The 12,962-nt window shown below is 41.1% G+C and overlaps 1 protein-coding gene across 1 annotated transcript; it reads right to left on the reverse strand.

Moving 5' to 3' along the window:
* Positions 1-294: 294 nt before the first annotated feature.
* On the reverse strand, positions 295-12,962 carry LOC133537455 (integrin-linked kinase-associated serine/threonine phosphatase 2C-like). The gene is made up of 10 exons (XM_061878473.1): positions 12,681-12,962; positions 6,686-6,835; positions 6,369-6,477; positions 6,182-6,288; positions 6,020-6,113; positions 1,120-1,207; positions 913-1,049; positions 714-833; positions 561-642; positions 295-489 (listed from the first exon to the last, which is right to left on the reverse strand). The coding sequence occupies exons 1-10, from the start codon at positions 12,718-12,720 to the stop codon at positions 355-357; spliced, it is 1,062 nt and encodes a 353-aa protein (XP_061734457.1). The 5' UTR covers positions 12,721-12,962; the 3' UTR covers positions 295-354.

The following is a 12,962-nucleotide window of genomic DNA, read 5'->3' on the forward strand; positions in this document are numbered from 1 at the left end:
CAGAGTACCCGGAGGGAACCCACGCATCCACAGGGAGAACATGCAAACTTCACACAGAAAGATCCTGAGCCCGGGATTGAACCCCAGACTCAGGACCTTCGTATTGTGAGGCAGGAGCACTAACTCCTCTTCCACCATGAATCCGCTGTATATGATATCGAAGTTTATTTTCAAAATATTCTACAAAGATATATATCTTAAGGAATGTCAGGTAAAAAAATATTAGTTCATAACCCTTGTATTTATTCATTTTTAAATGTTGAGATTGCAGTGATGTACATATAACAGAGGAAGTAAAGAAAAGTATTTTATTGGAAAACAAAGTGGATGCATACAGTGTAAGTGTGTGTGTGTTCAGAAGTCAATTGAAACCAGGATCACAGTGACGTTATCGGCGCAGCCTCGTCGAACCGCCTCTGTGGCCAACTGTTGGCAAGCAGCCTCAAACTGCTCTTCCTGGTCCGTCAACTTCTGGTCAGCACCTCCACCCTGCAGGAAAAGAGTGTTCACATTTCTCATGTCCTTTTCACGTAATGCAGAAGAACAAACAGGATTAGAACCTGAAGGATGTCGAGCACAAATTTGACGGCATCATCCGCAGAAAAGACTTTGAACAAGCCGTCACAGGCCAATATGATGAACCTAAGAGGTGACAGGAAACAGTTTTTGGGGATCCTTCTCCTTGTGCCGGCATGTGTGTGTCTTGTTCTTGCCTGTCATTGCACGTGAGCTGACACCTCCTCAGGTCGGGCGTGGATATGACGCCGCAGCGTTTGTACTGGCCGTCTCCGATGGAGCGAGACACCTCAAGGACGCCCAGCACCCTGCCGTCCCTGCGGCGAGACAGGAGGTAATCTTATACCTTGACATGTGAGAATAGGAGAAAGTCCTAAATGCAGAGTGTTGCCGGACCTGACGGTACCTCCCGCTCTCTGGATCCTCATTCTTTCCTCGTAGATAGTCGGGTTGTGTTCGTTACTGAGTGCCAGCGTCGTCGGCCGCCGCTCTCCTGTGGCTCCTCCCTCCGCCTCCATCCGACACAACACCGCCTGCACACAGACGCCCACATCAGGACTACTGAAGAACGCACAGGGCTGGGAAATGGCCGCTGCGCTATACCCGGCTGTCTCCCAGGTTGGCCACGTAGACCACGTCATCCAGCACCAGCATGCATGTCACCGTGGAGCCGTCTTTCCATGCTGGTTTCCTGAGGAACACAAACAACGGTGGGCAACTTTGTCTTCTTCCTATTTGGAAAGGGACCATTGTCTGTCCACCAACCCACACACATAATATGCTGCCCCCTAGTGGTTTGAAATGTGGAATATGACATCCTAATTTGACATGCCACCTCAACTTAAGAGTATTTCCAGATAAGAGCTGCCTCCGGGCTAATTGTTGTGTACATTTGCAAGCAATTCGAGCAAAACACTGCTAGTCAGCACCATACGGAAACAGAATGAGCCAATAATGCCACCCAACAATGTTAAAATATTATCAAAAAGCTGCTGATGGTGTGTTTGCCAGAGAAGCAGCTAAAAAGACAAACCGTAGGAACCCATTTTCCAAGGTAAATGTTGTACATTGTTACTTCATAAAATTACTGTAGTTAGTACTACATTCTATTGTATTGTTTTTATACAATATTTACTATCTAAATTATTTTAAAGGGGAACATTATCACCAGACCTATGTAAGCCTCAATATATACCATATGGTCTGTTTTATATATAAAACAAACCATATGTTTTTTAACCGATTTCCAAACTCTAAAAGAGTGAATTTGGCGATTTAAACGCCTTTCAATTGATAGCCTATCGAGCGATGACCTTTCACCCGTGATGACACAACATGAAGCAATCCGCCATTTTCTCAATCTTATTACACGCACCAAGTCAAATCAGCTCTGTTTTTTTCCGTTTTTTCGACTGTTTTCCGGTACCTTGGAGACATTATGCCCCGTCGGTCTGTAGCTGGAGGGTGTAACAACACTAACAGAGACGGATTCAAGTTGCACCAGTGGCCAAAAGATGCGAAATCCCTCGTTTGTTCCGCACACTTTACCTACGACAGCTATGCTACGACAGAGATGGCACAGAGATGACAAGAATGTGTGGATGTCCTGCGACACTCAAAGCAGATGCATTTCCAACGATTAGGTCAACGAAATCACAAAGGTGAGTTTTGTTGATGTTATTGAATTCTGTAGAGTGTGCTAATCAGACATATTTGGTCACGGCATGACTGCAAGCTAATCGATGCTAACAAGCTATTTAGGCTAGCTGTATGTACATTTTGCATTATTATGCCTCATTTGTAGCTGTATTTGCATCCAGCCTTTCCCTCCACCTACATTTCATGCCAAACAAACACATACCAATCGTTGGTTAGAAGGCAATCGCCAAATTCGTCGTCACTTCCTACCGTGCCGCTGTCTGTCGTGATATGGCTGAATAGCTTCAGTTTCTTCTTCAATTTCGTTTTCGCTATCTGCCTCCACACTCCAACCATCCGTTTCAATGCATGCGTAATCTGTTGAATCGCTTGCGCCGCTGAAATCCGAGTCTTAATCCGAGCTACTATGCTATACCTTTCTCTGCTATTCGTCATGTTTGTTTCTGGTGGCTTCACGCAGTGACGTCACAGGACAATAGACGGGTGGATATAACAACGGTTAAAATCAGGCACTTTGAAGCCGTTTTTCGGGATATTGCGTGATGGGTAAAATTTTGAGAAAAACTTCGAAAAATAAAATAAGCCACTGGGAACTGTTTTTTATTGGTTTTAACCCTTCAGAAATTGTGATAATGTTCCCCTTTAAAAGTTACATGTTAAGAAATGTGATGTTATGGGGAGACCAACCACCATACAAATTGAATTCAATTCATATCGGTAGGACGCGTTGATTTGAGATACATGTGTTTTAAGCTCTTAAAGTGAGAGTCTACTACAGAAGTCTTCAAACTGTTTGACCGGGGGCCTGATTAGGTGAAAATAATTTGGCTGGGAGCCGAGCTATCGGTTTGTATAAATATATATATATATATGTGTATCCAAATAAATATATGTATATAGACATTAGTATACATAAATACATTTTTTGGTACCGGAACCAAAATACATTTCTATACTTTTTGAAACTATTCTAAATAAAAAGGGACCACAAAAAAAAATGGATTATTGGCTTTATTTTAACAAAAAAAATCTTACAGTACATAAAACATGTTCTTTATTGCAATTTTGTCCTTAAATAAAATAGTGAACATACTAGACAAATTGTCATTTAGTAGTAAGTGCGCAAACAAAGGCTCCTAATTTAGCTGCTGACATGTGCAGTAACATATGGTGTCATTTGTTATTCTATTATTTCGGTGGAGTGGGGGACCGGTACTTTTTAGAGGCGGTAAAGTACCGAATATGATTCAATAGTATCGCGGTACTATACTAATACCGGTATACCGTACAACCCTAATATACACATAAATGTACAAAAAAATAACACAACTTTATATATACACGTATACATATATTTACATACATATACAAACACATTTACAATGAGTTCCACAAGTAGTTGCAAACTCTGCAATTTTGCAAGTTCTCCCCCTTAGAAATTAGGGAGAGTTCTGAAATGTTCATCGTAGATGTACTTCCACTATTAGAGACATATTTTAAAAAGAAAAATCCAGAAATAACATTGTATGATTTTTTTAATGATTTATTTGTATTTTACTCGGGCTCATAAGTATTTGCACACATGAGAACATCAGTGTTAATATTTAGTGCATAAGCCTTTGTTTGCAATTACAAAGGTCCAACGTTTCTTATAGGTCTTTACCAGGTTTGCACACACGGCAACAGGGATTTTGGCCCACTCCTCCACACAAACCTTTTCTAGATCTGTCAGGTTTCAGGGCTGTTGCCGAGCAACATAAAGTTTCAGCTCCCTCCAATGATTTTCTATTGGATTTAGGTCTGGAGAATGGCTAGGTCACTCCAGAACCTTGATATGCTTCGTATGGAGTCACTCCTTGGTTATCCTGGCTGTGTGCTAGCCACAACTCATCTTCAATTCCTTTAAGTTTCAGCTTTGCAACCAGACTCCCCCTGGAACCCAAAGACTTTGGTTTCCCAGACACTACCTGGCGGGTCATAGGTATAACATTGCCAGATCGCTAGTTGGCGTTCTGAGGGAAGGGGTTTTTTGGCCAAAATCTCACATTATATGGCCCCGTTTATCCTCTCCTTAATGCAGTACAGTCGTCCTTACCCATTTGCTGAAAAGCACCCCCAAACATGATGTTTCCACCCCCATGCTTCAGTGTAGGGATGGTGTTCTTGGGATGATACTCATTCTTTTTCATTCAAACACGGCAAGTGGAGTTTATAACAAAAAGTTCTATTTTGGTCTCATCAGCCTTTGATTGATTGATTGATACTTTTATTAGTAGATACAATTGACCACTAAATGGTAACACCTGAATAAGTTTTTCAACTTGTTTAAGTCGGGGTCCACGTTAATCAATTCATGGTAGCCCACATGACTTTTTCCCATGACTCCTCTGGATCATCCAGATGGCCATTGGCAAACTTCAGAAAGGCCTGGACATGGGCCGACTTAAGCAGGGGAAGCTTCCGTGCGATGCATGATTTTAAACCTCTACGCCGTAGTGTTCTACTGATAGTAGCCTTGGAAACAGTGGTCCCAGCTCTCTTCAGGTAATTCACCAGCTCCTGCCGTGTAGTTCTGGGCTGATTCCTCACTTCTCTTATCATGAGTGATGCCCCACGAGGAGAGATCTTACATTGAGCCCCAGTCCGAGGTAGATTAGCAGTCACGTTTAGCCGCTTCCATTTTCTAACAATTGCTGCAACAGTTGATCTATTCTCAACAAGCTGCTTCCCTATTGTGCAATACCCTTTTCCAGCTTTGTGGAGCAGTACAATTTTGTCTCTGGTCTCTTCTGACAGCTCTTTGGTCTTGCGCATGGTAGCAGTTGGACTTTGACTGACTGTGGGCTGCAAAGGTGACTTTAATGAGCTCAAAGGGGTGGTGGGTGGGTGATTAGTTGTGGGGTAAAGCTGGATGTTTTTAAGGTAGACTAACAGCTCTTTGAGAGCCATAATTCTTGCTGATTCTCATGTGTGCAAATACTTATGAACCCCAGTAACATACAACTAAATCAATAAAAAAAATAAAAATCATCCAATGTGATTTCCGGATTTTTCTCTTTAAATTATGTCTCTAACAGTGGAAATACATCTATGATGAACATTTCAGACCTCTCCCCAATTTCCAAGTGGGAGAACTTGCACAATTGCAGGGTGTGCAAATAATTGTGGAACTCATTGTATGTATGTATGTATGTATATATATATACATATACATATACACATATATATATATATATATATACATATATTATATACATATATATATATTTATACACATATCCGCGCGCACACACACACACAGACACTGTATATACATACAAGTGAACATGTATATACACATACATACATACATACATATATATATATATATATACAGATATATATATATATACGTATATATATATATATATATATATACAGATATATATATACACATACATATATATATACATATATATATATATACATATATATATATATACAGCTATATATATATATATATATATATCAATCAATCAATCAATGTTTACTTATATAGCCCTAAATCACTAATGTCTCAAAGGGCTGCACAAACATATATATATATACAGGTATATATATATATACAGATATATATATATATATATATATATATCTGTATATATATATCTGTATATATATATATATATATATATATATATATATATATATATATATATAGAGAGAGACCTTGGTTGATGTTGTCCCCATTCTATCCGGCTGCGCGAAACACTAAATATATCCAAAGATTTAATAAAGTCAAACACAAATAAGGTGATAAGAGAAGTATTTCACATATGTCTTATCTAAAGTAAATCAGTCTTACTGGCTAGACGCTTTCTTCAGAAAGTCCTCGTCCGTTTGGCGGAAAGTGTCCACCAGACACTTCTTCACCAGCTTGTCCAGGTTGTCAGTTTCACCTGTAAGAGATACAATGAGCCATGTAGGGGACAATGTTGATTGATGCAGAATATCCCCTTTTACTGACCTCGGGGAAACTTCTTGGCCAGAGTGTGGTGAAGATGCTCCGCAGCAAACCGGGACGCTCGAGAGCCTCCGTGGCCGTCAAACACAGCGAAATACGACACCCGCGATCTTGGGGACGCAGGCATGAAATGGGAAACGTCAATCAATAAGAAAGTGTCGCACAAGAGATGTGCGTGGATGCGTCTTACACTTGACTGGACACACAGGTGCTCATGTTGGGCAAAAGCACATGAGCGTCCTGCATCTCGTCGCGCTCGCCACGCCTCGCCGCCACATAGCCTCTCAACACGGGGAGGCCTGAAAAAAACACACACACACACACACACACACACACACACACACACACACACACACACACACACACACACACACACACACACACACACACACACACACACACACACACACACACACACAGTAAATAAGCTGCGTCATTGCAGCGTGCATCATGACAAGCCCCCTCTTAGCAAAGTATGCAAACAAACATTGTGACAGAGGTGAAAACCTTCTCTACAAACTTTCTTGTTCTCCTCTTCCTCTTCTTCTAGAACTGCAGGACACTCTTCATCCTCTCGTTTTCGTTTCACACTCTTCTCCTCTTTATCGTTTTCTTTGGCGGATGGTGGCAGGACTGTAACACCTGCTGAGACAGCACCTGACCACACAGAGTACACAGTTAGCACTTTTTAAATCACCACCTCCTGAACCTGTACGTAAGATGTATCACACAGTATCTCCATTACAAAGGATGTAAAGGATAATGCACACAAGGGCACAAAAAAGAGGGTGAAAATAAAAGGTAAATAAGTACATCAAAAATGTTCCATAATAACCATATAAAAAAATAACATACGTAATATATACATATTTTATATATATATATATATATATATACTTTTTAAGGTCAAGGCAAGTGTTGCCTTAAAAGGAGGGCTCATATAATTACATTTTAATATAAACTTGTCAGCTTTTTTAGACCTGCTCGACATCCATTGCTTTCGGTCCCCTGGAGGCGGGGAAGGGGTTGCCCAAATATGCGGTTCTCTCCAAGGTTTCTTATAGTCATCATTGTCACTGTCACCGACGTCCCACTGGGGTGAGTTTTTCCTTGCCCTTAGGTGGGCTCTACCGAGGATGTCGTTGTGGTTTGTGCAGCCCTTTGAGACACTTGTGATTTAGAGCTATATAAATAAACATTGATTGATTGATTGATTTTTGTCATTTCATGATGCCCTTATCTCTATTTTTACATTTTGATAGAGGGAGGTATTTTTATTCATAATTTTTTAATTTTGTTATGTTATGTGCATTTATATGTTCAGTCGCATTTAAAAGTTTACATACACTTGTAAAGAACATAATGTCATGGCTGTCTTGAGTTTCCAATACTTTCTACAACTCTTGTTTTTTGTGATAGAGTGATTGGTGAACATACTTGTTTGTCACAAAAAACATTCATGAAGATTGGTTCTTTTATGAATTTATTAAGGGTCTACTGAAAATGTGACCAAATCTTGTAGGTCAAAAGTATACATACAGCAATGTTAATATTTGGTTACATGTCCCTTGGCAAGTTTCACTGCAATAATGCACCAGTCTCCATCGAAACACAGCAGTGCGCTCTTAAACGCACGGCAGGAAGCAAGGGAAAATAACAGTAAACCAAGCGCTTGGCTCCGTTTACTGCGAGGGAAAATCTCCACTGCAAAGTTTGTGCAGCTTGTCCGCCATGATTATCAAGCCAAACGACCCTAGTGCGAATGCACCTGTTTTTGTGGTGCCAAAAATGCATTGATAAATGACGTTTTTTTGCTAATTAAAAAATTAGACGGTGTTACTGACCGTCTGGAATTTTATCGTGAATTATCATTATACCGTTTACTGTTACAGCCCTGGTCCATTAACAAGTAAAAAGTCAAGAGCAGTCAAGGGCAGTCACGGCATGTTCTTGCCGCGGATGTTGGTCAATTTTTTAGAGCTTGCAGCAAATGACGATCGCGGTTACGGCTTTTGCCGCAGTTGCCGTGGTTAAATTCGAGCCCTGCAATATATAACAAATCACAGTTACCATTTACAAGATAACAGTATATATAACAGCTGCAGCAAAAAAAGGGCAGCATGAAAATATAAGAATATATCTAATAAAAGGTAAATACAAAAGAAAATATACATTATAAACAAAGAAAGGTTTGCTAACTAAGAAGCGTTCTGGTAATACACAACTACAATTTATTGCTGTATGACGAGGGATTATACAGCTGGATGGAGTGTGGAATGGAGTTCTTGAATTGCACACGGTGGGAGGGAATTTTCTTTTCTTTTTCGTTGATAGAAGCCCTAAAGTTGTGAAGCAAGGTTGGTTGCATGAATAAAGGCACTCGCTCTCTGGTAACCGAGCAACGCAGGAAGTGATTACTGATTAGTGGGAGTGACCCAATAACACCCAATCAAGTAACAGTATTAACTATATCATGTTAAGATTGCGCCATGTACTTGTCTTGCGGTAGATTCTTTGCATGGAGTGAGAAGAGAAAGTCACCTCGACATATGGCATTTTTTTGTTAAGTTTTTTTAAAACAGACCGTAGTCAGAACAATTTGGTCTGTAAATGGTGTGAGGCGCTCATCCCCATCAAGACTGATAATACCACACCACCTTCGCTGTGCTCACCCCTGAGAACAAAGCTGTAACTTGTTGGCAATAAGCCTGCAGTGCCTCAGACTGGAAGTCTCTGCAGAGAGTGGTGAGGACAGCGGAAAATATCATCAGGACTCCTATTCCTTCTATCCTGGAAATCACAAACAGCCGCTGCCTTACCAGTGCTCAGAAAATCTGCAGAGACTCCTCCCACCACCACCAAGGACTGTTTTCACTGCTGTACTCGAGAAAAAGGTTCCGCAGCCTCCGTAGCAGAACCTCCAGGTTCTGTAACAGCTTCTTCCCTCAGGCCATACAACTCTTGAAGGCATTATAATAATCCCCTCAATTCCCCCCAAAACTTGATTAACTTGGTGGAATATAAAGACAATATAACATACATCCATAAATGTGGATGCATATGCAAAAGTGCAATATATTTATCTGTACAGTAATCTATTTATTTATATCTGCACCTTATTGCTCTTTTATCGTGCACTACAAATAGATAATGCAACATAATTTTGTTCTTATCTGTAAAGTTCAAATTTCAATGACAATAAAAGTAAGTCTAAGTCTCTAAATCTAAGAAACTTTTTTTTAATGTTTCTTCTAAGTTACACCATTGTGTGTCTATTTATTTTATTTTTTAAATAAATTGTGTACCCTACCTTCCGCCCGAATGCAGCTGAGCTAGGCTCCAGCACCACCCCCCCGAGCCACAAAAGGACAAGTGGTAGAAAATGGATGGTTGGGTAAAATTATTTTAGTGTGTATAATTACTTTTATTTTAATTGTTCATATTGTTACATTCCTATGAAGATAAATGAAAATTATCAATAAAGATCAAATCTTACCAAAAACACAAGTCAAAATGTTAACAGTATTTAGAAATCGACTCAAACATACACTATATTGCCAAAAGTATTTGGCCACTCATCCAAATTATGAAAGTCAGGTGTTCTAATCACTTGGCCCGACCACAGGTGTATAAAATCAAGCACTTAGGCATGGAGACTGTTTCTACAAACATTTGTGAAAGAATAGGCCGCTCTCACGAGCTCAGTGATTTCCAGTGTGGAACTGTCATAGGCAACAAATCCAGTCATGAAATGTCCTCGCTCCTGAATGTTCCAGAGTCAACTTTCGGCTTTATTATAAGAAAATGGAAGAAATCTGGAACAACAGCAACTCAGCCACAAAGTGGTAGGCCACGTAAACTGACGGAGAGGGGTCAGCTTATGCTGAAGCGCATAGTGCAAAGACCTTCTGCACAGTTGCTACAGAGCTCCAAACGTCATGTGACCTTCCAATTAGCTCATGTACAGTTCGAAAAGAGCTTCATGAAATGGGTGTCCATTGCTGAGCAGCTGCATCTAAGCCATACATCACCAAGTCCAATGCAAAGCGTGGGATGCAGTGGTGTAAAGCACGTCGCCACTGGACTCGAGAGCAGTGGAGACACATTGTCTGGAGTGATGAATCACACTTTTCCATCTGGCAATCTGATAGACCAGTCTGGGTTTGGAGGTTGTCAGGAGAACTGTACATTTCGGACTGCATTGAGTGTTAAATTTGGTGGAGGAGGAATTGGTGTGGGGTTGTTTTTCAGGAGTTGGGCTTGGTCCATTATTGAAAGGAACTTTGAATGCTCCAGGATACCAAATCCATCCATCTTGTTCCGCTTATCCAAAGTCGGGTCGTGGAGGCAGCAGCCTAAGCAGGGAAGCCCAGACTTTCCTCTCCCCAGCCACTTCGTCCAGCTCTTCCCGGGGAATCCCGAGGCGTTCCCAGGCCAGTTGAGAGACATAGTCTTCCAAAACGTGTCCTGGGCCTTCCCCATGGCCTCCTACTGGTCGGACGTGCCCAAAACACCTCCCTAGGGAGGTGTTCGGGTGGCATCCTGACCAGATGCCCAAACCACCTCATCTGGCTCCTCTCCTCTCCATGTGGCTTTACTTTGAGCTCCTCGCGGATGGCAGAGCTTCTCACCCTATCTCTAAGGGAGAGCCCCGCCACCCCGCGGAGGAAACTCATTTCGGCCGCTTGTACCCATGATCTTGTCCTTTCGGTCATAACCCAAAGTTCATGACCATAGGTGAGGATGGGAACGTAGGATACCAAATCATTTTGGACAATTCTATGCTCCCAACCTTGTGGAAACAGTTTGGAGCGGACCCCTCTCCCTTTCCAACATGACTGTGCAGCCATGCATAAAGCAAGGTCCATAAAGACGTGGATGACAAGAGTCCGTAGTGATTGGTCCGGCAACACCGATGCATCGGCGCACGCGTCGAGCTCGTAGAGCGAAACCCTGTGTCGGTGCGCGTACCGCTCCTAGAAAGTCACGTGACCGATAATGAGCAGTTTTGGTCACGTGACTGATACGCAAACTGTGTCGCACTGGCACCTGTGCGCCAAACTGTGTTTATAAGTAAGCGCATCTGTCAACGAGATGCTGCAGCCAACAGAATCGCCGCACTTCTGTCGTTGGTCATTTATCGTCGTCGGAGATAATTTCCGCCGTGTGGGAATATTTTGATAATTTATCGGAAAAAAATTGATTCGTTTTCATTTCCTTGTCGTTTCATCCTGTTCTCTCAAAGTTTCTAGCATTGTCCCACCCACACAAACATCCTATTGGTTGCATTAAAAAGCAATGAGAAACAGTCTCTGCGATAGCTCAGTTGGTTGAGTGGTGGACTATATTTGTTCATGCTGAGTTCCTTAGGGCACTTGTTCGAATCCAGTTCGAACCCATTAGCTTTTTTCCCATGAATTGGTTAACGTGGACCCCGAATAAGTTGAAAAACTTAGTCGGGGGTTACCATTTAGCGGTCAATTGCACCGAATATGTACTGTACTGTGCAAACTACTAATACAAGTTTTAATCAATCAATCAACAGTGCGTATTAAGAGCGCATGTAAAAAAAAAAAAATAATAATAATAATTCCAAGTCCACAAGTATCCTCATTCACAACACGTTCTTTTAGATTTCCATGTTATGATACATGTCCATACCATTTAGTGGTCAATTGTACGAAATATGTACTGAACTGTGCAATTTACTAATAAAAGTTTCAATCAATCAATCAATCAATCAGGTTCACATTATGTATTGACTGTATCTAAAAAAGATAAAAATATATTTGTATTTAAATTAAGGTATGAAATAATCCTAAATGAAATACAATGATTTGGTTTATATTATTGTGTATACTAGGTCATAAAATCAGTGTCAGTTGAGTCGGTCCATAGGTTGCCTGTAGGGATTTTTAATGTCCAGCAGATGTCAGTATTTAATAACACAGTATTGACATAGTATCAATACAGTTTTGCAATGTGTCGAAACATACATGAAGCCTCATCAACCCATCACCAAGAGTCCGGTGTGGATGAACTTGACTGGCCTGTACAGAGTCCTGACCTGAACCCTTTAGAACACCTTTGGGGTGAATTAGAACGGAGACTGAGAGCCAGGCCTGCTCGAACAACATCAGTGTGTGACCTCACCGATGCGCTTTTGGAAGAATGGTTGAACATTCCTATTGACACACTCTGCAACCTTGTGGACAGCCTTTCCAGAAGAGTTGAAGCTGTAATAGCTACAAAAGGTGGACTGAAATCATATTGAACCCTATAGGTTTGGAATGGGATGGCACTTCAAGATCATGTGAGTCAACACAGGTGGCCAAATATTGTGTATCTCTCCATCAGTCAATCTTTAAAACGTGAAGTGACTCCTAATGAACGATAATTTCATTACAAATCGATCCCCCTTGTCGGTGTGTCAATTACCGGAGCAATCACTTCCAAGAAGTAATCAATGTAACAAATTAAATGAATTAAAACCCTCACTCACCGGCCTGAGTTGGCTCCGGTAGGTCGTCAAAGAGATCCATTCTGACTTTTGTCTGCCAGCTACTGTCTTCAGCTAGCTTAGCCTGGCCTATGTTAGCTTAGCCTTAGCCTGGCTGTTTCTCTGGGACACTGCAGTCGTGAGAGCTCCTGCAAAAGCAGGTAGGGTTTTTTAACAGCCAATATATTCCAAAGAGTACCAAATAACAATTTTGACGGAAATATTTGTTGTTAAACATTCATAATCTAGCGCATGAACGACAGCTACACTACTAAAAAGGGGAGG

Source organism: Nerophis ophidion, linkage group LG18, assembly GCF_033978795.1.
Source record: "Nerophis ophidion isolate RoL-2023_Sa linkage group LG18, RoL_Noph_v1.0, whole genome shotgun sequence".
Lineage (NCBI taxonomy): Eukaryota > Metazoa > Chordata > Actinopteri > Syngnathiformes > Syngnathidae > Nerophis > Nerophis ophidion.